The sequence below is a fragment of the Ahaetulla prasina genome, chromosome 2 (genome assembly GCF_028640845.1).
Source record: "Ahaetulla prasina isolate Xishuangbanna chromosome 2, ASM2864084v1, whole genome shotgun sequence".
In the NCBI taxonomy this organism is placed as follows: Eukaryota; Metazoa; Chordata; class Lepidosauria; order Squamata; family Colubridae; genus Ahaetulla; species Ahaetulla prasina.
In genome coordinates, this window is record NC_080540.1 from 291065148 (window position 1) to 291089537 (window position 24390).

The window sequence follows — 24390 nt, forward strand, 5'->3', positions numbered from 1 at the left end:
GTCCTGTGGTGGGTTTCAAAATTTTTTACTAACCGGTTCTGTGGGTGTGGCTTGGTGGGCGTGGCAAGGGAAGGATACTGTAAAATCTCCATTCCCTCCCCAATCCAGGGAAAGGTTCCTGCAAAATCCCCATTTCCTCCTGATCATGGCCCCACCCCCATCTATTCTCTGCCTCCCGAGTCCCAGTTGATGTGGAAAAAAATGGGGATTTTTTTTTTTTAATTTGCATTTATATCCCGCCCTTCTCCGAAGACTCAGGGCGGCTTACACTATGTTAGCAATAGTCTTCATCCTATTTGTATATTTATATACAAAGTCAACTTATTGCCCCCAACAATCTGGGTCCTCATTTTACCTACCTTATAAAGGATGGAAGGCTGAGTCAACCTTGGGCCTGGTGGGACTAGAACCTGCAGCAATTGCAGGCAGCTGTGTTAATAGCAGACTGTCTTACCAGTCTGAGCCACAGAGGCCCTTTTACAGTATCCTTCTCCTGGAGTGGGGAGGGAATGGATATGTTGCAGTATCCTTCCTCTGGAGTGGGGTGGGACTGGAGATTTTACAATATCCTTCCCCTGCCATGCCCACCAAGCCACACCCACAGAATCGGTAGTGAAAAAAATTGAAACCCATCACTGGGTCAGAACCTGCTGAAACCCACCTCTGATATTGTCCCCAGCAATCTGGATCCTCATTTTACCGACCTCAGAAGGATGGAAGGCTGAGTCAATTTTGAGCCGGTAGAGAATCAAACTGCTGACAGTTGGCAGAGTTAGCCTGCAATACTGCATTCTAACTGCTGCGCCCCCGTAGTAAAGTAAGGGAACCTGACTTACGGCATGTCTCTGTTTGTGTATCCCTTTCTAGGGTTCCGCAGGAGAATATGGCCAATGGCATTGAGGACCTCATCGGGATCCCCTTCCCAAACCACAGCAGTGAAGTCCTTTGTGGCCTCAACGAGCAGCGGAACGATGGACTTCTCTGCGACGTGATTCTCCTGGTCCAAGATCAGGAATACCGAACCCACAAATCTGTCCTGGCTGCTTGTAGCCAGTATTTTAAAAAACTTTTCACCACCGGCACTTTAGCGGACCAGCCCTACATATACGAGATCGACTTCGTCAAGCCCGAAGCCCTTTCGGCCATCCTTGAGTTCGCCTACACCTCAACTCTGACCATCACCACGGCGAACGTCAAGCACATCCTCAACGCGGCCAAGATGCTGGAGATCCAGTGTGTGATTAATGTCTGCCTTGAAATAATAGAGCCTGGGGAAGCGGCGGGAGGCGAGAAGGAGGAGGAAGAAGAGGAGGAAGAGGAGGAGGAAGAGGAGGAAGAGGAGGAGGAAGAAGAAGCAGGTGACTCCGCCCATCGGAATCTATCAGATGCTCAAGACCTCAGTTGCCACCAGAGTCCTTCTAAGCCAGACCTTCCTGAGGAACCCTTCCAAGAGGCCACTGATGTCTTCTCCACCCGATTTCCATCCGGCAGCTCCAATGGCTCACTGGGTGTCATCCGAGACTTCTCTATTGAATCCCTCTTAAGGGAGAACCTGTATCCTAAAGTGACCCTTCCAGAACGCAGGCCGGTCCTGTCTCCCTTCATGCCTGAGCTCTTCCCCCATCTATGGAACGGAGACTTTGGCCCCTTTGCCCAAGTGGAAGAGCAGCAGGTGGACAACACCCCCTTGGACCTGGTGATCAAAAAGCAAAAGATCAAGGAAGAGGAGAAAGAGGAGCCGCTGCCCACCCCTTTCCCCAACAGCCTCTTCAAGGACGTGTTCGCCAACACTGCCGCGGCCCCCTTCGGGCACATCAAGGCCGAAAACGATTACAGCGCCTACCTGAACTTCCTGAGCAACGCCCACTTTGGTCGAGTCTTTCCTCGCTGGCCGGAGGAAAGGAAGATCAAACCCAAAGCTTCCCAGCAGTGCCCCATTTGCAACAAAATCATCATGGGGGCTGGGAAGCTCCCGCGGCACATGAGGACCCACACGGGGGAGAAGCCGTATATGTGCAACATCTGTGAAGTCCGGTTCACCAGGTCTGCATGCTCTTGAAATTATGGTAAACGTGCTTGGATGGATGGATGGATATGGACACATGATTGGATGATGGATGGATGACGGATGATGGATGAATGGATGGATGATGGACAGATGATTGGATGATGGATGGATGACAGATGATGGATGGATAGATGAATGGATGGACAGATGGATGATGGACAGATGATTGGATGATGGACGAATGATTGGTTGATGGATGGATGACAGATGATGGATGGCTAGATGGATGGATGATGGACAGATGATTGGATGATGGATGAATGACAGATGATGGATGGATAGATGGATGGATGGACAGATGGATGATGGACAGATGATTGGATGACGGACAGATGATTGGATGATGGATGGATAGATAGATGGATGGACAGATGATTGGATGATGGATGGATGATGGTTGGATGGATGGATGGATGGACAGATGATTGGATGATGGATGGATGATGGATAACATGATGGATGGGTGGACGGATGGATGATGATTGGATGATGGATGATGGACAGATGATTGGATGATGGATGGATGGATGGATGATGGATGGGTGATAGAGATACAGATAGTCCTTAACCTATGACCACAGTTGAGCCCAAAATTTATGTTAAGTGAGTGAGAAATTTGTTATTGCCCCATTTTATGACTTTTCTTGCCACATTTGTTAAGTGAATCAGTGCAGTTGTTAAATTAGTGACACGGTTATTAAGTGAATCCGGCTTCCCTATTGACTTTGCTTGTCAGAAGGTTACAAAGGGATTACATAACCCCATCACATTGCAACTGTCATAAATATGAGTCAGTTCCCAAGCATCTGAATTTGGATCACATGACCATGGGGATGCTGCAACCATTGTAAGTGTGAAAAATGGTCATAAGTCCCTTTTTTCAGTCCCATTGCAAGTTTGAATGGTCAGTAAGTGAACGATTGTAAATTAAGGACTACAGATAAATAGACAGATAGACAAATACACAAATGGATGATTGATTGATAGATAGATAGATAGATAGATAGATAGATAGATAGATAGATAGATAGATAGATAGATAGATATAGACAGATACAAATGGATGATAAATAGGGGGGGTGGCAGACAGACACAAATGGATGGATGGATAGATAGATAGATAGATAGATAGATAGATAGATAGATAGATAGATAGATAGAAAAAGAAAGAAAGAAAGAAAAGAAAAAGAAAGAAAGAAAGAAAGAAAGAAAGAAAGAAAGAAAGAAAGAAAGAAAGAAAGAAAGAAAGAAAGAAACTTTTGTTGCCATTTTTACCATGGACCCACTGGCACAATTAAAAAGAGAGAGAGACAGAGAGAGACAGAGAGAGAAAGAAATGGATGATATAGATGGATAGTCAGGTAGACAGACGGACAGACAGACAGACACACACAAATGGACAGTAGACATACAGACAGTGTATCCAGGAGTATCCAGGACAGTGTAGCAGGAGTTTGTCAGTTGATGGAATGAATGTTGCAAAATAGTCCTCGACTTATAACCATTCGTTTACTGACCAAAGTTACAACGGCATTTGAAAACTTAGGACCCGATGTTCAAGCTTACGACCTTGCAGCATCCCCATTCTCTTTTTTCAGAGACTCCTTGCATGGAAGAGGAGACAACTGTGCACCTCTGTCCTTCCGTACGGCCACCAGCATAGCTGGTCAGGTTATTTCAGGAAATGTCCGTGACGTGGCAGGACCCTGGCTTCGTCCTGTGTAGTTAAGTTCTGAGCGTGCGTAACGTCCCTGACTTAAAATGACATCCAAACTATTGGTAGTTCCAGCAAAGAAAACTTAAGTTTCTTTTGAGCCGAGCTCCTGGTGACTTCATGGAATCTCCATGAAGGTTGTGGGCCAATAATGCGGATGTGGCTTTCCATCTGCCTCCTTCGGCATGTTTGTTTTACCTTCCCAGCTGCGTCTACCGCCTGTGTGATATTGAGAAGGAGCCACCTCTGGCTGTAGAGCATCCACACCATCAATCTTTGGTTGTCCCTCCTTGGCTGATCTCCAACGTGTAAAACAGGGGCACCTCTGGTTGGGATTTGGGTGAAAGATGAGCTGGAAATCCCTGAGCTGTTGACTAGGCCAGGGGTGCTAATAAAGGAGAATGTTTGTAGCTCAAGAGTTGACATGAGGGGTCCGTAGGGCTCTCCGAACTGGCTGGTTTTCTTGCAGACATTTCATTACCAAACTAGGTAACATCATCAATGATAGTAAGGAGTGCGGTTTGCTGTGAATGGGAATAGAATGCGATGCGATGCGATAGGACAGGATTAGGATTAGGATTAGGATTAGGATTAGGATTAGGATTGGATTAGGACAGAACAAGCCAGAACAGAATAGAACAAGAAATCAGAATAGAATAGGATTAGGACAGAACAGAACAGAACAGAACAGCAGAGTTTGAAGGTTAAATCCAACCCCTTGCTCAAGCAGGAGACCCTATACCAGTGGTCACCAACCTTTCGGACCTCAGGGACCACTAAATTCATAATTTTAAATCCCACGGACCACTGATATGAATTTTTGAAAAAGATAAATAGTACTTAGTGCAATGTAAAAATGCAAATAATTTTTCTGTGGACCACCAAAATTTTCTTGCGGACCACCGGTGGTCCGTGGACCACCAGTTGGTGACCACTGCCCTATACCAACCTTTTTGCCATCGTGTGCCAAAAAGAGGGGAGGGGCGAGGGGGGGAACGCGTGTGCGTGCCCACACACATAATTCTATGCACCCTACCCTCGCACATGCGCACACAACTCTTTCTCCCCCCCCCCGACACGCTACAGCCCAATAAAACTGGGAAGGCCCGTTTTTCTCTCTTACCTGGCTCCAGAGCCTCTCTAGGAGTCTGGGGGAGCGGGAAAACTGCCTTTCCCACCCCTCCCCAGGCCCTCCAGAGGCCAGAAACGGCCCATTTACCAACTTCTGGATGGACAGGAAGTGACTTTTTTGCTGTCCCCAGCCTCCAGACTCCTGGAGAAGATCTGGAGCCAAGTAAGAGAGAAAAACGGGCCTTCCCAGGCCCTCTGGAGGCAGGAAACAGCCTGTTTCCCTACTTCTGGTCAGCCCAGAAGGCCCGAAAATCAGCTGGCCAGTGCGTGCATGTGCACCGGAGCTGAGCTCGCATGCCCACTGATATGACTACATGTGCCATAGGTTCGCCATCACGGCCCTGTACTCATGATGGTGAACCTATAGCACGTGTGCCAGAAGTGGCACGCAGAGCCATCTCTCTGGGCACACGAGCCGTCACCCGTAGTTCTTCCAGGTTCCGGTGTGCCGACCAGCTGATCTTCACGTGCACAGGAGCGCCAGAAACCATCAGACCAGGTGGTGAAGATCATCTTCACAGCGCGTGCATGAGCACCACGCGGCTGCTCTTCCGCTTTCCAGTGTGCGCATGCGAACTGGCCAGCTGGTCTTCGTGCACACATGCACGCCAGAAACCATCAGACCAGGTGGCCGGCGCGCATTTGCGGGCCGGAAACTGGAAGAGCAGCCACCCGGTGCGCGTATGCACACCAGGCGGCTGCTCTTCCGGTGTTTAGCACGTGCGCGCGCACTCTCGTTTCGGCCCTCGGTGCCGAAAAGGTTCGCCAGCGCTGCCCTGTACCATTTCTGACAGATGGCTGTTGTATTCTAGTGTCTATAAGTATAAACTAGAAGAGGGGTCTCCAACCTTGGCCACTTTAAGACTTGTGGACTTCAACTCAGCTTTGCTGGCTGAGGAATTCTGGGAGCTGAAGTCCACAAGTCTTAAAGTGGCCAAGGTTGGAGACCCCTGAACTAGCATATAAACTTGCGTAACGGTGTCGGTGGGGGTGGCCTTAGAGATTCTTTGATTCGGCTGTTTGCCATTGGCTTCTTTGGCAGTTTGTTGATTGGGGTGTTGTTTACTTGATCGTTGGCCTGATGTTAACTTTAACCCTGCTGGCTGGGGAATTCTGGGAGCTGAAGTCCACAAGTTTTAAAGTGGCCAAGGTTGGACACCTCCTGGACTAGACTAATTAAAGTCAAAGCTGGTACATTGATTTGCTATTGGACCCAATGGTTCAACGCCTAGCTACGCAGATTCTCTCCTATTGGGTGGGAGTACAAGTCTTTGTTGTGACCCAGGCCCAAGTAGGTAGTAGAAAACTCAGTCCGTGAAAAAACAAACGAACTTTATTCAAACAGCTGAGAATTAATTCATTCTCAGAGCAGTCCAACTAAATTAAAGCAAATTCCTCCCAACACAAATTCCTCAGTCCTATCACAAACCTTGGTCCAATTAGGCAAACTGCCAGAAGCCTTTCTTGGCAAACGTTCAGATGTCACCGATACAAAAATAAATGCAAGAAGACGAAGCTACTAACGTTGTTTTCCGGCAAAGCCCAAAATGCCGTTGCTGGTCTGTTTTAAGCCTTATGGGAGGGGCCAATCATCTCTTAGCCCTACTCCCGAGTTGCCCACTTTGCTTGAGCTGCTCTTGCCTTCTGGCAGCTCTTCTCATGCGTGCATTAGGAACAGGCTCCTCCTGTGCCTCACTACTATCAGTCTCTGGAGGCTCTGGAGTCCGCACCTCACTCCCCGATGGCCCTGGCCCCACCTCAGCCTCATCGCTGTCTGACTCGGTTGCCAGCTCCGCAGGCTGCTGGCGGACCACAACAGTCTTCACAAACGTAGTGCAAAAAAGAAAGAAAGAATGGAAGTCAGTCCATTACAAGGTCTACTTTAGAATCACAGAAGAAGAATGAGGGGTGAGGCATACAGAGGGATTTGTCATATTTGAATGTGGATATTTCATATTCTCTGCCTTTGCTTTTCTTTCTGAGCAAAATCAGGACAAAGTTTTTCTCTTTATCTAACTCAGGGGTGTCGAACTCAAGGCCTGTGGGTCGAATCCGGCCCGCAGGCTGCTTAGATCTGCTAACCCCCCCACACCACCGCCACGGGCTCCATTTTTGCTGGCAGAGGGCCAGGAAAACAAACTGAAACAAAACAAAAGGAGAAATGTTTCCCCTTTGGCATTTGAGCATGCAAGAAAAAGAAGGAAAATATTGTAAATGAATAAGGGGGCCTCTGGTGGCTCAGCAGACTAAGTCTGTCTGTTATTAACAGTAGCTGCTTGCAATTACTGCAGGTTCTAGTCCCACCAGGCCCAAGGTTGACTCAGCCTTCCATCCTTTATAAGGTAGGTAAAATGAGGACCCAGATTGTTGGGGGCAATAAAAGTTGACTTTGTATATAATATACAAATGGATGAAGACTATTGCTTGACATAGTGTAAGCTGCCCTGAGTCTTCGGAGAAGGGCAGGATATAAATGCAAATAAAAAAAAATTAATATTAATTTGTTCGCTTGACATGCAATTTCTCCAGCCCGCTCTTTCCGAAGAGAAACTCAAGAATGGAATATTTCTCTGTATGTAAAAGGAGAGTTAAGGTCCTAGGGTAGGATGAGAGTTTATGGATAGTTAGCATATGTTTAGCTTATGATTGCGGGATATAAATTCAAAATAAAAAAAATAAAAATAAAATAAAACCAGATGCAAAGGGACGATAAAGACAGATAATAAAAGAAAGAAAAAAAGGGGAATATATAAAGCAAAAAGCAGGTGGAACGCAACTGACATGTAAAAAGAAAACACATATGATGTGTTTGTGTTATGCGTGTTTGTGTCGTATTGTGTTCTTGTACTGAAATCAATAAAAACCTTAAAAAAGAAAAAGAAGGAAAAGGTGGGAAGAGAGCAAGGAAGAAAAAGGAAGGAAAGAGGGGAAGGAAGAAGAAAGGAGAAGGGAGAGGGAAGGAAAAAGAAGGGGAGGGAGGGAGGGAAGTCCTGCCTTAGCACTTGGTCACCACATGTGGCCCTGACATGAGTGACCTTGAGCTGGCCACGCCCACTCTGGCCACGCCCACTCCTGCCCCCCCAGGTCGAACACAAGCCTGAGGCAGCCCTCAGTGAAATTGAGATTGATTTCATAGATTGGGAGTTAGAACAGGCATCGTGCTTACTTTGGGAGAGCTGCTGCGAAACAGAATTGGGCCCCTGTGAATTGCACCCAGCCCCTGGCTAAATTGTAAAAGTCTTATGCAGATCAAGAGTTCAGTTTTTGGGGAAGACACGATTCCTGTTCGTGGCCACGATGTATAAAAGATGTGGAGACTCTAGAAAGAGTGCAGAGAAGAGTGATGAAGATGATTAGGGGACCGGAGGCTAAAACATACAAAGGACGGTTGCAGGAACTGGGTATGTCTAGTTTAATGAAAAGAAGGACTAGGGGAGACATGATAGCAGTCTTTCAATATCTCAGGGGCTTCCACAAAGAAGAGGGAGTCAAACTATTCTCCAAAGCACCTGAGGGCAGAACAAGAAGCAATAGGTGGAAACTCAGCTAGGAGGGAAGCAACTTAGAACTAAGGAGAAATTTCCTGGCAGTGAGAACAATTAATCACTGAAACGACTTGTCTGCAAAAGTTGTGAATGCTCCAACACTGGACATTTTTAAGAAGATGTTGGATAACCATTTGTCTGAAGTGGTGTAGGGTTTCCTGCCTGGGCAGGGGGTTGAACTAGAAGACCTCCAAGGTCCCTTCCAACTCTGTTGTTCTAAATACCTTCCTTTGCTCTGTCAGAATGACGCGATAATAGAGTTGGAGAGACCTTTGAGGTCTTCTAGTACAACCCCCTGCTCAAGCAGGAGACCTTACAGCATTCCAGATGAACAGTTGTTCAGTCTCTTCTTAAAACCTCCAATGATGGAGCACCCACAACTTCTGGAAGCAAGGAGTTCCACTGGTTAATTGTTCTCACTGTCAGGAAATTTCTCCCTTAGTTCTAAGTTGCTTCTCTCCTTGATTAGTTTCCACCCGTTGCTTCTTGTCCTGCCCTCAGGTGCTTTGGAGAATAAGTTGATCCCCTCTTTTTTTTTTTTTTTTTTATTTGCATTTATATCCCGTCCTTCTCTGAAGACTCAGGGCGGCTTACACTATGTTAGCAATAGTCTTCATTCTATTTGTATATTTACATACAAAGTCAACTTATTGCCCCCAACAATCTGGGTCCTCATTTTACCTACCTTATAAAGGATGGAAGGCTGAGTCAACCTTGGGCCTGGTGGGACTAGAACCTGCAGTAATTGCAGGCTGCTGCTGTTAATAACAGATTGCATTAGCAGCCTGAGCCACAGAGGCCCCTGAGATATTGTGGCAGCCCCTGAGATATTGGAACACTGTCAACTGGCTGGATGGGGAGAGAGAAAGGAAGGAAGAGATCTCCTGAAGTTTGATTCAGGACGCACAGTTTTAGGGCCAGGCCTCTGCTCTTCCTGGAGCAATGGGATCCACAGAGGTGCCCTTTCTCTGCTCCAACCTGGTGCCCCTTCAGACAAATTGGGAACAGCATCCCCTGCTCTGCCAACATACCTCGAGGACACCTGGCTGAGGAAAGATCGATTGTGCTTAAAGGTTTAATTTTGGACTGTAATTGGGACTGTCATACAGGTAGTCCTCGACTAAATCATTTGTTTAGTGACCATTCAAAGTTACAACTGCCGTGAAAAAAAGCGACCTTGTGACCATTTTTCACCCTAATAACCACTGTGGTATCCTCATACCGTGTTTCCACGAAAATAAGACCAGGTCTTATATTAATTTTTGCTCCAAAAGCCATATTAGGACTTATTTTTTTTGTTGGGTTTTATTTTGGGGGAAATACGGTACTAAATGCATCCATCTGGTTGAGAATCTTAACTGGGGCTTATTTTGGGGGTGGGGTTCACATTACGAGCATCTGAAAAAAATCACGCTAGGACTTATTTTCCGGTTCGGTCTTATTTTTGGGGAAAACAGGGTAGTCACGTGATCAAAATTCAGATGCTTGGCAACTGACTCATATTTACGATGGTCGCCATGTCCCTGCGTCCTGTGTTCTCCTTTTGCGACCTTCTGACAGGCAAAGTCAATGGGGAAACCAAATTCGCTTCACAACCCTGCTTACTAATTTATTAACAGCTTTAGTGATTCACTTAACAAGTGGAGCATGAAAAGGCATAAAAGTAACAACTGTCAGTAACGTTTAACAACCGTGGTGAGAAAGTTTGCAAAATGGGGGCAAACTCACTTACCCACTGTCTCGCTGAGCAACAGAAATGCTGGGCTCAATTGTGGTTGTAAGTTGAGGACGACCTGTAGTACGTTGGATGAAGGCAAGCCTTGACTCATTAAACCAAGGTTTCTCCAACCTTGGCCACTTTAAGACTTGTTGTTCTGTCCCCCTCGCCTCAGTCCAAGCGATGACTTAATTAGCCAGCAACTATCAGCTTCTGGCAGCAAACTAGCAAGCGTCTGCCAAGTATCTCTGTTATCTCTCTGTAATCAACCAGGAACAAACAGTACTTCAGCTCTAGTTAAGTAGTTGATTTGCTTGCCACGAAGGGGTATAGCAGCCCTTGCTACTTTTATATCCTGTGGGGTGTGGCTCCATGACTCAGCTCTTCCTAGGCCTGCCCCACTCTTGCTTCTGTTGTTCCCACCTCTCCTGCCTAGGAAACCTAGGGTCCAGCCAGGCCTGATTGCCATCAGCCGGGTCTGGAGGCGTGGCCTGGGGGGGAAGAGTCAGGGGACGGAGGCCTCATTATCTCCTCTACCTGGCCTGCCTCTGGCTCCTGGAGCTGAGCCAGGGAAGCCGGTGCTCCAGAGGTAAGTCCTGATGGCCCTTCCCCCTCATTTTCCGAGTCACTTTCTGGCAGGGGCCCTGACTCGGGGGGATGCAGAGACAACACTTGTGGACTTCAACTCCCAGAGCTCCACCGCCAGCTTTGCTGGCTGAGGAACTCTGGGAGTTGAAGTCCACAAGTCTTAAAGTGGCCAAGGTTGGAGAAACCTGTATTAAACTGACAAACAGGTTGGGGTTCATATCATGAGCAGAGCCAACGTGCAGCGAACTTGCCAGTTCACCTTACTCTGTGAATGTCTCTCCTTGGTATTTAGAGGAAGTGATTAGGGATGCCGTGTTAAACTACGGCGTAAAACTTTGGCTAAAACTTTGACAAATCCTTAAAGCAGCTCCTGGATCCAGACTGGAGGAGAATTGTGAGTTACCCAAATCCACATGGTTATACTTGCATGGAAAGTCAAAGATCAAAAGTCTTGGTTTGTGGATGCTATTTCTGAGGAGTTACTGGGATATTGTGATAACAGCAAAGGAAGCCAGTAGCTATATAGCCTTCTGCTTTGGGACCAGCTCCTTTGACAATGTGGGCTTGTGCTGCCATCTGCTGGCCAAGGCTCTCCCTGCTTCTTCAGTTCTCGGCCTGTTTGGTAGTAGACACAGATACAGATTAACAGAGATGGAAGGGACCTTGTAGGTTCATCTAGTCCAACCCCACCCACCCAAGCAGACCCTACACGATTTTGACAGATGGCAGTCCAGTCATATTTATGATGGTTGCGGTGTCCCGGGGTAGCCCTGAGGTGCACCCGGAGACTTCAGCTAGTCCAGAATGCAGCTGCACGGGTGATTGAGGGAGCACCACGTTGCTCCCGGGTAACACCACTCCTGCGCAGTCTGCACTGGCTACCTGTGGTCTTTCGGGTGCGCTTCAAGGTTCTGGTTACCACCTTTAAAGCGCTCCATGGCTTAGGGCCCGGGTACTTACGGGACCGCCTGCTGTTACCTTATGCCTCCCATCGACCCGTACGCTCTCACAGAGAGGGTCTTCTCAGGGTGCCGTCCGCCAAGCAATGCCGGCTGGCGGCCCCCAGGGGAAGGGCCTTCTCTGTTGGAGCTCCTACTCTCTGGAACGACCTTCCCCCCGGTTTGCGCCAAATATCTGACCTTCGGACCTTTCGTCGGGAATTAAAAACTTATTTATTCATCCAAGCGGGACTGGACTGATTTTTTAGATTTTTTAAATTTCTAAATTTTAAAATTTTAAATTTTTTATATTTTCTGTAATTTTATATGGGGTATTTTAGGTTGGTCAATTCGACGGTTTTAATTCGGCCACTATTGAATAGGTATTTTAAATTGATTTTTAACTGTGTATATTTATTGTTTTTTATCTTGGCTGTACACCACCCTGAGTCCCTCGGGAGAAGGGCGGTATAAAAGTTTAATAAATAATAATAATAATAATAATAATAACTGGGTCATTAACAGATGCGATGATTCCCTTAAGAACTGTGGCAAGAAGCATTGTAAAATGGGAGAAACTCACTTAACAAACTTTTCACTTAGCAGCATAAGTGTTGGGCTCCATTGTGGTCAAAACTCGAGGACTACCTGTAAAACAACTTCAGCCTAACTGTAATGAGAACTTTATGGTAGCAGAAGACAAGGGAGAACTCTTTGGGGTAACCTAAGCCCATTTACAAGATGCCTTCTAGGCGAGCCCGAAATTTATGCTGCTAAGTGAAACTATCGATTTGTTAAGTGAGTTTGTCTCGTTTTAGGACTTTCCTGGCCACAGTTGTTAAGCGAATCACTGCATTTGTTAAGTTAGGAACATGGTTCTCCCCAGCCGGCATGGACAAATGAAAAGTGAGAAAGCTTCTCATTTAAAATGAAACAAAGTTGGATTAACAGAGTTGAAAGGGACCTTATAGGTCATCTAGTCCAACCCCCACCCCGCCTAAGCAGGAGACCCTACACCATTTCTGACAAATGGCAGTCCAGTCTCTTCTTGAAAGCTTCCAGGGATGAAGCTCCCACAACTTCCGAAGGCAACTTCTGTTCCATTGTTCTCACTATCAAAAAAATTATCCTTATTTCCAGGTTGAATCTTGATCGGTTTTCCATCCATTATTCCTGGTCTGGCCTTCAGGTGCTTTGGAAAATAGTTTGATCTCCTCATCCTCTCTCTGGCAGCCCCTCAAATATTGGAACACTGCTGTCCTGCCTCCCCTGGTCCTTCTCTTCCCTAGACTGGCCATGGGACGATGGGAATTGAAGTCCAGCCTCTCTGGAAAACAGCGTTTCCAGGACAGCTGCATTGGAAGAGGCTTCCTTCTGTGCATCCCATTCATGTGAATACCTGAGAAACATCTTAAACAGGATTTAGACGTGGGAGCTAGCTTGGTTCCTCATGCAGTAGGGAAACCCTTCGACCAGCTAAAAGTCTCTGGAGATTCTCTAGGTCATGGTTGTCCCAAAAATTTGTTTCAAGAAACAAGAAAGTCCAGCTGCCTCCTGAAAAAAACACCTTTGGGACATCCAGCCAGCTGTTTGCACGGTGGATTCCATCTTAAAGAAAAGCAGTGAAGACGTCCCTCATCTATTTATCAAAGGAGAATATTCGTAGCTCAGGGTTGAAATCAAGGGTCCTTGGTGCTCTCTAATGTCGGCTGGCGGCCCCCAGGGGAAGGGCCTTCTCTGTTGGAGCACCTACCCTCTGGAACGAACTTCCCCCTGGTTTGCGTCAATTACCTGACCTTCGGACCTTTTGCCGTGAATTGAAAACGCACTTGTTTATCCAAGCGGGACTGGCTTAATTTTTTTAACTTTTTGAATTTTAATAATTTTAATTGGGGTATTTTTATGAATTTTATGGGTCAAATTTGACGGTTTTAAATTTTCGGCCATTTATTTATTTATTTATTTCGATTTTTATACCGCCCTTCTCCCGGAGGACTTTATAGAATATGTTATTTTAATTTTGTTTTAATTTGTATATTGTACTGTTTTTTAATCTGGCTGTACACCGCCCTGAGTCCTTCGGGAGAAGGGCGGTATAAAAATCTAAATAATAAATAAATAAGTTTGTTTGTTTTCTTACAGACGTTTCGTTACCCAAACTAAGTCACATCATCAGTCCTAGAACAGCACTGATGATGTTACCTAGTTTGGTAATGAAACATCTGCAAGAAAACAAGCCAGCTCAGAGAGCGCCAAGGACCCCTCATCGCCTATTTATTCCTTCAACTCATTAAGAAAAGTGGAATATAAAGGTAGTCCTCAACTTACAACCATCCGTTTAATGTCCCTTTGAAGTTATAATAGCGCTGGAAAAAGTGGCTTACGACTTGGTCCTCACACTTTTGATTATTGAAACATCCACACAGTCATATGATCAAAATTTGGGCATTTGGCAACCGCCATATTTAGGGGCTGCCACAAAGAAGAGGGAGTCAAACTAATTCTCCAAAGCACTTGAGGGCAGGACAAGAAGTAAAGGGTGGAAACTAGTCAAGGAGAGAAGCAACTTAGAACTAAGGAGAAATTTCCTGGCAGTTAGAACAATTAAACAGTGGAACAACTTGCCTGCAGAAGTTGTGAATGCTCCAACACTGGAAGTTTTTAAGAAGATGTTGGATAACCATTTGTCTGAAGTGGTGTAGGGTTTCCTGCCTGGGCAGAGGGTTGGACTAGAAGACCTCCAAGGTCCCTTCCAACTCTGTTATTCCATTCCATTCCATTCCATTCCGTTCTATTCTAATATGATAGCAGTGTTCTAGTATCTCAGGGGCTGCCACAAAGAAGAGGGAGTCAAATATTCTCCAAAGCACCTGAGGGTAGAACAAGAAGCAATGGGTGGAAACTAATCAAGAGAAGCAACCTAGAACTAAGGAGAAATTTCCTTAGAAATTTAGAACAATTAATCAGTGGAACAACTTGTCTCCAGAAGTTGTGAATGCTCCAACATTTGTCTGAACTGGTGTAGGGTTTCCTGCGGGGTTGGACTAGAAGACCTCCAAGGTCCCTTCCAACTCTGTTATTCTATTCTATTCCATTCTATTCCGTTCCATTCCATTCCATTCCATTCCATTCTATTCTATTCTATTCTATTCTATTCTATTCTATTCTATTCTATTCTATTCCGTTCCATTCCATTCTATTCTATTCTATTCTAATATGATAGCAGTGTTCCAATATCTCAGGGGTTGCCACAAAGAAGAGGGAGTCAAGCTATCCTCCAAAGCACCTGAAGGCAGGACAAGAAGCAATGGGTGGAAACTAATCAAGGAGAAAAGCAACCTAGAATAGATTCTATTCTATTCTATTCTATTCTATTCTATTCTATTCTATTCTATTCTATTCTATTCTATTTATTATTTTTGTGACAGTTGCATGTCCTGGGTTCAATTTCTACAGTCAAAGACCCCATCTTAATTTTTTAAATCCTTCCTCCCTCCGTCAACACCCCAAGACTCTTAAATGGGTTTTAGAGAGCAGCATTTTTCAACTTCACGAACTTTTAAGATATGTGGATTTCAACTCCCAGAATTCATCAGTCAGCAGGCTTTATACCCCATTGGTACAGCACAGGGTCTACCCTAAAACCCTGTAGGAGATATTACTTCCGAACCAGAAGTGATATCTGCCCCTCACAGACCTTAATAGCTATTTCTTTGTAGGGTATGAGATTTTTTTCTATAGTATGGAGCAGATGTAGATGTAGTCCTCGACTTATAACAGTTCATTTAGTGACCATTCAAAATTACTATGGCACCGGAAAACAGTGACTTGTGACCGTTTTTCACACGACCATTGCAGCACCTCCATGGTCACATGATCAAAATTCCAACACTTAGCAAGTGCTTCATACTTATGACGGTTGCAGTGTCCCCGGGGTCACGTAATCTGCTTTTGTGACTTTCTGACAAGCATAGTCGTGTTGCTAACTTAACAAATGCAATGATTCACTTAACCGCTGTGGCAGGAAAAGCCGTAATGTGGGGCAAACTCACTTAACAAATGTCTCCCTTCGGCAGCAGAAATTTTGGGTTCAATTTTGGTTGTAACTCAAGGACCACCTGTACCTAAATCTTCTTTCCTCTTTTCCATAACTTAACATTTTCAAACCGTTTTGGGACCAGCTCTTGCAAGGCAGCCGATTTGTCTTTAAATATCTGTACTTCTCAACCTTGGCCAAAATTAAGTTGTGTGGACCAGAGGTCGGTTTCAGCAGGTTCTGACCAATTCTGGAGAACCGGTAGTGGAAATTCTGAGTAGTTCGGAGAATCGGTAGTAAAAATTCTGACCGGCCCCACCCCCATCTATTCTCTGCCTCCCAAGTCCCAGCTGATCGGGAGGAAATGGGGATTTTGCAGTATCCTTCCCCTGGAGTGGGGTGGGAATGGAGATTTTACAGTATCCTTCCCCTGGAGTGGGGTGGGAATGGAGATTTTACAGTATCCTTCCCATGCCACGCCCACCAAGCCATGCCACGCCCACCAAACCATACCCACAGAAGCAGTAGTAAAAAATTTCTGAAACCCATCACTGGTGTGGACATCAATACCCAGAATTCCTCAGCCAACTCCCAGAATTCCAACTGATTGGATTAAAAAGAAGCCTTGTCATTGGATGGGAGGCTACCAGAAGGCCTCACCGATGGTTGCTAGGCTGAGAAATTCTTTTAAAAAGGGATATTTAGCAAGAAATTATCAGTAAGACAGATAACTACCAAATAGACATGTCCAGGAAATGTTAGCCATTAAGCTCAAGTCAAAGGAGATTTTCTTTCTTAAGAACTTTGCCTGTTTTAAAATTTGTGGACTTCAATTCCCATAATTCCCTAGCCAGCAGGGCTGGCTGGAGAATTCTGGGAGTTGAAATCCACACATCCGAAAGCGGCCAAAGGTTAAGAAACATTGTGTAGAAAGGTAATTTTATGAGCTGTGGTGGCGCAGTGGTTAGAATGCGGTACTGCAGGCTACTTCTGCTGACTGCCGGCTGCCTGCAATTTGGCAATTCAGATTCCACCAGGCTCAAGGTTGGCTCTGCCTTCCATCCTTCCGAGGTGGGTTAAATGAGGACCCAGACTGTTGGGGGCAATAGGCTGACTCTATAAACCACTTAGAGAGGGCTATAAAGCACTGTGAAGTGATATATATGTCTGCTATTGCTACCTTCGGTAAATGAGAGTAATAGGCCCCTTCCCTAATCTCAGGTAGGTGTCGATACAGGTAGTCCTCGACTTACAACAATTCAGGTAGTGACCGTTCAAAGTTACAATGGCACTGAAAAATGGTCACGCGATCAAAATTCAGACGCTTGGCAACCGACTCTTATTTTTTGCAGTGTCCCAGGGTCACGTGATCCCCTTTTGAAACTTTCTGAACAAGCAAAGTTGATAGGGAAGCCAGATTCATTCAACAGTTCTGTTACTTACTTAACAACTGCAGTGATTCACTTAACAACTAAGGCCAGAAAAGTTGGAAAGTTTTGGGGCAAAACTCACTTACCAACTGAAATTTTGGACTCCGTTGCAGTCGTAAGTCGGGGAGTACATGGACTTTGTTCACCTTGACTGCTCTTGAGAAGCAGAATTCGGCTGGGCTATTACCTGGGTGGGAGACAAACTGTGGAAAAACACTCTAACTTGGCTCTTTTAAGACTTGTGGACTTCAACTCCCAGAGTTCCTCAGTCTTAAAAGAGCCAAGTTTGCAGACCCCTGACCTAGCAGAAGGCAAGGCCTTCTGTTTATGGCCCTGAAAATCACTTTCATGTGTGTTTTTTGCACTGAGACTGGTCTATCAGGACAACCTGGTCTAGCCAAATATGGGACAGAGCATAATGCTTCCTCTTTCGCCTTTCAGCCCCAATCCAGGAGCCTTCGCAGGTAGTCACCTTTCTGACTAACTATTTTTGTGTTGAATTTATATTTTACCTTTGTTTCTGTCAGAGTGTGCACTGGTCTATCCCATGTATCAACCCAGGAGCAAGTACAGCCAACAGTGGCTTGAATGAAATAATGATTTTAATCTGCAATAGGAATATAGGAATACTATACATACATGTGCTACAAGCAGCAGCTAAACAAACAGCAATTATAGCAGGGAAGAAACTCGGTAAATGAACAAACACTCTAGCAGGGCCTTCTCTTATTACACAGGCTCTTAAAGGGATAACAGCCCAAAACCCTGCTGACTCATTCCTCTCATGGGATCAGCTGATCAGCTCTTAAATTATCACCCTCACATTTTCTTTGTTGGTAAAATATAAATTCAACACTTTCATGTTCCCATGAGAACTTTAGGAGGGAGCTTGCCCCTTCCTTGTTTCACCTCAGGGATCTTTCAACTCTGTGCTTTGGTGATCCCCCTCCTGAGTTTTTTTTTTTTTTGTTTTTTTTTTTTACATTTATACCCCGCCCTTCTCCGAAGACTCAGGGCGGCTTACAGTGTATAAGGCAATAGTCTCATTCTATTTGTATATTTTTACAAAGTCAACTTATTGCCCCCCCAACAATCTGGGTCCTCATTTTACCTACCTTATAAAGGATGGAAGGCTGAGTCAACCTTGGGCCGGGCTCGAACCTGCAGTAATTGCAGGCTACTGTGTTCTTAATAACAGGCTCTTACCAGCGTGAGCTAAACCGGCCCTTAACCTTTGCTTCTCCTTTGGCCAGGCAAGACAAGTTGAAGATCCACATGCGGAAGCACACAGGGGAAAGGCCGTACCTCTGCATCCACTGCAGCGCCCGGTTCGTCCACAACTATGACCTGAAGAACCACATGAGGATCCACACCGGAATCCGTCCCTACCAGTGCAAGTTCTGCTACAAGAGCTTTACCCGCTCGGATCACCTGCACCGCCACATCAAGCGCCAGAGTTGCCGGATCTCCCGACCCAGAAGAGGACGCAAGTCAGGCCCTTGGAGAGCGGCCAGCCTGCTTTTCGCCCCCACCGGACAACCGGATGACAAGAGTTTCTTGGTGCCCCCAGCTTTGGAAGACATGAGCGGCCACTTGGGCGGCCCCGGGCTGTGCCTTCCGGGCCCCAGCCCCTTCATGGAAGCGGCCAAGAACAGCTTGAACCTGCAGGAGCTGGAGAACCAGTTGGAAGAAACCCAGATGAAGCTGTTTGGGAGGACACACCTGGACCTGGAACGGAATGGAGGCCTCTTTGCCTTCGCCCTGAGCCATGGCGAGGGCCTCTCGGCACGGCCGTATTTCTCTCTCCCGGATCCTTGGGGCTCGGGGTTCAATGGACTGGCTGCCCTCAACCCCCTGGCATCTCTCTCTGAAGCTAGCAACTGAGTTGCCTTCTTTTCAAGGAACGGGTTGGGTAGGTACAATGGCTGCTCTCTAATGCTTACTTTGCTAGGAAAAAATTTGAAAATCCCAACTTTTAACTATAGAATGTAACTTGCCTAGGCTACAGTGAATGTTTTTGGGGTACAAGTGGGCAATTCTGCTAGGAAAGGGGGAAAGGCAGCCCCCCCCAGACTGACGGGTGGGGGTTTGCTATAGATTGAAAATATCAGGGTTAGAAGGAGTTGGAGATCTTCTTCTAATCCAAGAGGTATCCAACCTTGGTATCTTCAAGACTTGTGGACTTCCGCTCCCAGAATTCCCTAGCCAGGCAAGGTCTAATCCAGGGGTGTCAAATTCAAGGCCTGGAGCAGGGGTGAAATGCTCCCAGTTTGGACCGGATTGGCCGTTCCAGTAGCGATGGTGGCGGGTGGTTCAGAAAACTGGTCGCAAAAATCCCTGCCCACCCCCATGCCCAGCTGAGCCACGCGATCGTCAGAGGTTGTTTTTTTTTTTACTTTTAAAAGTATTTTTTAAAGGTAAAAAAGCTGAAGCCTGCTAGGCAAAAAATGGGGGGGGGTTGTTTGAGAGAGAGAGAGAGAGAAAGAAGGAAGGAAGGAAGGAAGGAGAGAGAGAGAGAGGGAGGGAGGGAAAAGGAGAGGAAGGAAGGACTACAAACCTGGCACTAGACGCAGCTTCAGAGGATAATCCAGGGCTGGAAGGGACCTGGAGGTCATCTAGCCCAACCCTGCTCCAGCGGGACATTGTTAGCGAGTTTCTGTCTTTTGATCCCCCAGTCACATGGTTACAGCCATATGAGGAACTGGCTGCTGGCTACATATTAGACAGCGGTGGGATTCAAATAATTTAACAACCGGTTCTCTGCCCTAATGACCGGCTGGGTGAGCTCCCGTTACTTGTCCCAGCTTCTGCCAACCTAGCAGTTCGAAAGCACGTAAAAAATACAAGTAGAAAAATAGGGACCATGGTAGAGACTAATAGTAGGCATGGCCAGGGATATGACAGGCAGCACTCGGCCTCCTGCACCCCCCTGGGAGGCCTCCCTGAAGCCTCCTGGGAGCAAAAACGGGCCACAGGGGGGCACTGCACTGCACTCCCCACACCCCATTTTGGGCCTAGTAGGCCTCCCTGTACTTACCTTGGAGCCAAAATCGGGCACTTGGGGAATTCTGGAAGGGGAGGGGCCAGCCAATAATTTAACTACCGGTTCGCCTGAACCGGCCTGAATCCTACCACTGATATTAGGGGATCCCACCTCCCTATTTATTTATTTATTATTTTATTAATTAAATTTCTATACCGCCCTTCTCCCGAAGGACTCAGGGCGGTGTACAGCCTTATTTAAAACACGTAAATACACAATAAAATCCCAGATTTAAAATGCATTTAAAACGAAATATTTAACAGGCCTAATTAACTAAAACGGTCATAGACCGATACAAAACCCTTAAAATTTTAAAAATTATAAATAAATTAATACATTAAAATCCAGTCTACCTGGTCCCTCCTGCGCTCAAAAGAACGCGCAAGACCCAAGTTTTCCATTCTAGACCAAGCGACAGGCATACTCTGAAAGTTGGGACGCACTTCTTAGAGACACGACTTTGAATTTTTTAATCCCTTGAGATTTTGATTAAATTTTAGGGTGGAGTTATTTTGATGGACGGGTTCTTTATGACCTCTTTGAGCGTTAGCTGCTCAGAGCCTTCAGCAACGAGCAGCAGAGAGATGTCGCTGACAAATACAAATGGGAGGAAATATTGATTATTAAGCGTAATTTTTTTCCCCTTTTCTCTACCTACAGACCCGTTCTCCAGGACTGCACCGGTTCCCAGTCAAGAAGGGAGGACATCTTTTTTCCTTTATAAAAGGACTGTCTTGAAAACGAAGCTTCCTTCGGAACGCTTTTCAAAACGCCCCAAAAGACATTTCTTCTTTGCTCCAACAAATGCAAGGGAAGAAAAACAGGATTTCCGGCAGCAACTGCAGACTTCATTTTTCTTGGTTTATTATCTTTCCGAGTGACTGTTTTACATCTTATTTTGCGGGGAGAGGGGGGGTTGTTTTGGATTTTGACTTTTTGGTTTTTTTCTTTTTTTTTGGGCTGCTTTATCTGACCCGGAGTCCTTGTAAAATATCCAAAGATTCTAAAAACTGTAAAATCCACAAGAACTGGGCTCAAAAAAAAGACCTCTCTTGCTTTTTTCCCTTTTTTGGTTACATTTCCTGAATGATGGAATTGTGGGGGGGGGCGGGGATGTAATAGCAAGGGCGGGAAATCCTTTGAAATTTTTCTATTTATAACTATTTTTATGTGATTGCTTTATGTAAAGAAAAAAAAAACAAGACATCAGACAGGTCTGCCTTAGATAATCAAGGGACAATCATCCTTAACTTGGCCTGGAGTTCTAGATTTTGTGTTTCTAAAAGGCAAGTAAATACACTTTATGTATTTATTGAGCAGTATTAACTGATTTTATTAAATTATTTGGCTGTCTGAAGGATGTTTGGTATGCTTACTAGTCAAAGCTGGGGAAGATATAATTATATAATAATAATAATAACAGAGTTGGAAGGGACCTTGGAGGTCTTCTAGTCCAACCCCCTGCCCAGGCAGGAAACCCTACACCATTTCAGACAGATGGTTATCCAACATTTTCTTAAACATTTCCAGTGTTGGAGCATTTACAACTTCTGCAGGCAAGTTGTTCCACTTATTGTTTCTAACTATCAGGAAATTTCTCCTTAGTTCTAAGTTGCTTCTTTCCTTGATCAGTTTCCACCCATTGTTTCTTGTTCTACCCTCAGGTGCTTTGGAGAATAGTTTGACTCCCTCTTCTTTGTGGCAACCCCTGAGATATTGGAACGCTGCTATTGTGTCTCCCTTAGTCCTTCTTTTCATTAAACTAGGCATACCGAGATAAACCTTGTGGGGCAGCAAAGTTGTAAAGTACACTTGCTTGTCACATTCCTGCTTTCTAAGGTGATGCATGCCCTTAGGGCCTTCTTAAATGGACACCTAGGGATGCGGTGGCTCAGTGGCTAAGACACTGAGCTTGTAGATCGAAAGGTCGGCAGTTCAGCGGTTCGAATCCCTAGTGCCGTGTAACGGGGTGAGCTCCCGTTACTTGTCCCAGCTTCTACCAACCTAGCAGTTCGAAAGCAGGTAAAAAATGCAAGTAGAAAAAATAGGGACCACCTTTGGTGGGAAGGTAGCAGCGTTCCGCGCGCCTTTGGTGCTGAGTCATGCCGGCCACATAACCACAGAGACGTCTTCGGACAGCGCTGGCTCTTCGGCTTTGAAACAGAGATGAGCACCACCCCCTAGAGTCAGGAACAACTAGCATGCATGTGCGAGGGGAACCTTTACCTTTAAGTGGGCACCTACACAAAATGATTTGTGAAAGGGGTGCCATCCATGTTCCAAATTTAATCCCATGCACTTAACCAGATCTGGGCCATTCTGTTGGAGTGAAGGGCCGACAAAATGGATCCTTTTCAAAGGCCTTTTCCTTTGGACTTCCTTGCCTGATCTTTTCCATGGTCAGTGGAACAGTGGGGGTTGATTACGGTCCTTGTAGTTAAAAAGTTAAGGTTGATTGCCCCTGGATCATCTTCTCTTGGTTTATCGGTTAACTGGTTCCTGGATGGATTCATGTTTTGTTTTGTTTCGTTTTTCCTGGCGGAAAGACCATTACAGACTTTTATTAATGCTCTAGCAATTGCTTGATGTTGTTTACTATATGGCAACCAGGACAGTCCCCTGGGGTCAACTTGTTACAGCTGTTTGAGGGTGGGAGAGAGAAGGGTTCAACATTCTGTCAAGAGTTTGTTGCAGAAATAATCGGATCCAGAAAGCACACAGAGATAATTGAGTCAGCTGGATGCATTAACTTCTTTATATACATATAACACATGAAGATAAATGTACAATACCAATAGCTGATTCTTCCGACGTGGTGGGAGTTACAGGCAGACACATAGGCAGAGGAGAGAAGAGTTTCCAGTTCAGAGTTCAGAGCAGACTAGTTTGCAGCTTGAGAGCTCACAGCTTAATACAGAGCTTAAAGAACCTCCTCTATACAGGGCAGTTAAGCTAATGTTGTGACCCAGGCCCCAGTAGGTAGTAGGAAACTCAGTCAGTGTAAAAACAAACAAACTTTATTCGAACAGCTGAGAATTACTTCATTCCCAGCGGAGTTCAACTAAATTAAAGCAAATTCCTCCCAACACAAATTCCTCAGTCCTATCACCAACCTTGGTCCAATTAGGCAAACTGCCAAAGGCCCTTTTTGGCAAAAGTTCAGAAGACACCGATACAAAATAAATGTAAGAAGGCGAAGCTACCAACGTTGTTTTCCAGTAAAGCCCAAACGCCGTTGCTGGTCTTTTAAGCCATATGGGAGGGGCCAGTCATCTCTTGGCCCTACTCCCAAGTCGTCCTCTTTGCTTGAGCTGCTCTTGCCTTCTGGCAGCTCCTCCTGTTCCTCTGCCTCACTACTGTCAGGCTCTGGAGGCTCTGGAGTCCGCACCTCACTCCCCAATGGCTCTGGCCTCACCTCAGCCAGAAGCAAAATATGCCTCATGTGGGCCTTCCCCAGCCTCCAGGACTGGCCCACGCTCTTCCTCAGCCTCATCGCTGTCCGAGTCCATTGCCAGCTCCGCAGGCTGCTGGCAGAACACAACAGCTAAGCCTAAGGCATGGCCAGACTCCAAGCTGTCTCTTATGGCCCCACACAAACAAATACGATGTTTAAGCTAAACAGTCCCCAATGGCTGACCCAGTTGCTATGCCTATTCATTGGCTGACCTTGTTTTCTATGCCTATTCATTGGCTAACCTTGTTACCATGTGTTGTGGCTCCAGCCCCCACCCCCCCGGGCCTGGCCCCCTGCCAGAAAGTGACTCAGAGAGTGAGGGGGAAGGGCCGTCAGGGCTCCCCTCTGCAGGGCCAGCCTCTCTGGCTCAGCTCCAGGAGCCAGAGACAGGCCAGGTGGAGGAGGTGATGAGGCCTCTGTCTCCTGTATCTCCCTCCACCCAGGCAACGCTTCCAGACCCAGCTGTGGACAATCAGTCCTGGTTAGATCCCAGGTTTCGTAGACAAGAGAGGCGGGAACAACAAAAGAAGGGGTGGGGCAGGCCTAGAGAGTGCTGAGTCACGGAGCCAGGGTATAAAAGCAGGAGGGGCTGCTCTACTACTTCGTGACGGACAAAACAATGACTGGAGAAAACTTGAGCTGAACTATTTGACTGAGCATTTGGCCTGGATTGCTGTTTGTTCCTGACTTCCTGGTTGCTCCGGTAACGAGCTTCTGTGTCACTGG

General features: G+C 46.1%; 1 protein-coding gene across 3 annotated transcripts in view; it reads left to right on the forward strand.

The window, feature by feature from the left end:
• The window catches only part of ZBTB7C (zinc finger and BTB domain containing 7C), a 144934-nt gene extending 123658 nt beyond the window's left edge, over positions 1–21276 (forward strand). For all 3 annotated transcript variants that reach the window (XM_058171007.1, XM_058171006.1, XM_058171008.1), the window contains 3 exons: positions 868–2043; positions 18421–19079; positions 20871–21276. In XM_058171007.1, coding sequence (XP_058026990.1) covers positions 884–2043; positions 18421–19051 — 1791 coding nt within the window. In that variant the 5' untranslated portion in view covers positions 868–883 and the 3' untranslated portion in view covers positions 19052–19079; positions 20871–21276. The remainder of the gene's footprint in view (positions 1–867; positions 2044–18420; positions 19080–20870) is intronic.
• Positions 21277–24390: the final 3114 nt, after the last annotated feature.